This window comes from Cucurbita moschata, unplaced genomic scaffold, assembly GCF_002738365.1.
Source record: "Cucurbita moschata cultivar Rifu unplaced genomic scaffold, Cmos_1.0 Cmo_Scf00075, whole genome shotgun sequence".
In the NCBI taxonomy this organism is placed as follows: Eukaryota; Viridiplantae; Streptophyta; class Magnoliopsida; order Cucurbitales; family Cucurbitaceae; genus Cucurbita; species Cucurbita moschata.
Window position 1 is genome coordinate 724,346 of NW_019268591.1, and position 1,462 is coordinate 725,807.

At 25.2% G+C, this 1,462-nt stretch overlaps 1 protein-coding gene across 1 annotated transcript in view; it reads left to right on the top strand.

The window, feature by feature from the left end:
- Window positions 1–1,226: 1,226 nt before the first annotated feature.
- The window catches only part of LOC111438487 (NAD(P)H dehydrogenase (quinone) FQR1), a 4,522-nt gene continuing 4,286 nt past the window's right edge, over window positions 1,227–1,462 (top strand). The window contains exon 1 of the mRNA XM_023076403.1: window positions 1,227–1,382. Coding sequence (XP_022932171.1) covers window positions 1,360–1,382 — 23 coding nt within the window. The 5' untranslated portion in view covers window positions 1,227–1,359. The remainder of the gene's footprint in view (window positions 1,383–1,462) is intronic.

Sequence of the window (1,462 nt, forward strand, 5' to 3'; positions counted from 1 at the left end):
TTTCAATTATTACGTTCTCTACCTATATTCAATTTAATACGGTAGTATATTTAAGCTAAGTTATAGGTCTATTATTTTTATAAAATATCCAAATCAGCCATTCAAAAATATTATTATAATCAATTATTTGATATTTGATTATGACGATCGTTATTTTTTTTTTCTAATTCAGCAATTATCGAGTAAAATGAATTTATTGATGAGACATTTTATTTAAATATAGTCTAATAATATAAATTTAAAAACTTAATTAATGGATAAAAACAAAATTTGATAGGAAGCCAAGGTTGACTAAAACAGTTGTGCACGTACCAAATTTAAATATTAAAAAGCTAAAATTTAAGGGAGTTATTTATTTATTTATTTCAAAACAAAATAATAAGGGAATATAATAAACCCTTACATTTAAGGGAGTTATTATTATTATTATTATTATTATTATTATTTTAAACTTTTTGGAAAAACAAAGAAGCTTTGGAAAAAGAGAGGGAAAAAAAGAAGTTTTTTTTTTTTTTTTTTAAGAAATAAAAATTGGTGAAAAGTCAAAATTTGTAAATAAAATATTAGAAAAATTAATTATAAGTTGAAGAGTAATTATAAAAAAAAGAAAAAGAAAAAAAAAAGGAGTTGAATCTTCTAGAGGGGAAATAGGAATTTAAAAGGAGTGATGATGATGGGCGTGACACCTCCCTCCCGTCATTACTTATTCACTCAAACTTTCTTACCTCAACACACCTTCATTTATTTTTGTTTTTCTAATTTTTTTAATTTACACAAATACTTCTCAAAAGTATTTTAAATTTATACTTAATAGTTTCTAGTTTCGTCTGGAAGGTGTATACAGACTATGATGATGAGCTTGTGTTGGTGAGGCTAACCATCCATATAGAGTTCACAACTCAATTGAATTAGATTTAACCATCAAGACTAATTTACTATAAATGTTACATTAATAATTAAAGTCTTATAAATGAATGGATGTCTTGATTACAAAAATTAAATATTCTTAATTTTTATAATAATATTAAAAGTAATTACTTTTTAAAAGATAGAAAAAAAGGAAAAAATAAAACATATTATTTCTTTTTTTTAAGACAAACAGCAGCTAAAAATTTTAGAGGCGCAGAAGAAGAGAAAAGAAACGCAATTTCCATATGGAGAGATAAACACCGTAAAAAACTTAATGGTTGCCGGTAGGCGAAGTAATATTATTTTTAAAGTTGAGGAGGGGAGGCGGATCCTGCGTCTATAAATAATCCCCTTCATTCACCAACTTCTCCATCGTCAACCATTAATCAAAATCACAGACTTCAGAAATCTCCCACGCAAATTTCCCACAAACCTCACAACACTGCTTTAATGGCGACCAAAGTGTATATTGTGTATGTGCATCTCTCTGCTCTTTTTTTTTTTTTTTTTTTTTTTTTTTTTTTTTTTTTTTTTTTTTTTTTTTTTTTTTTTT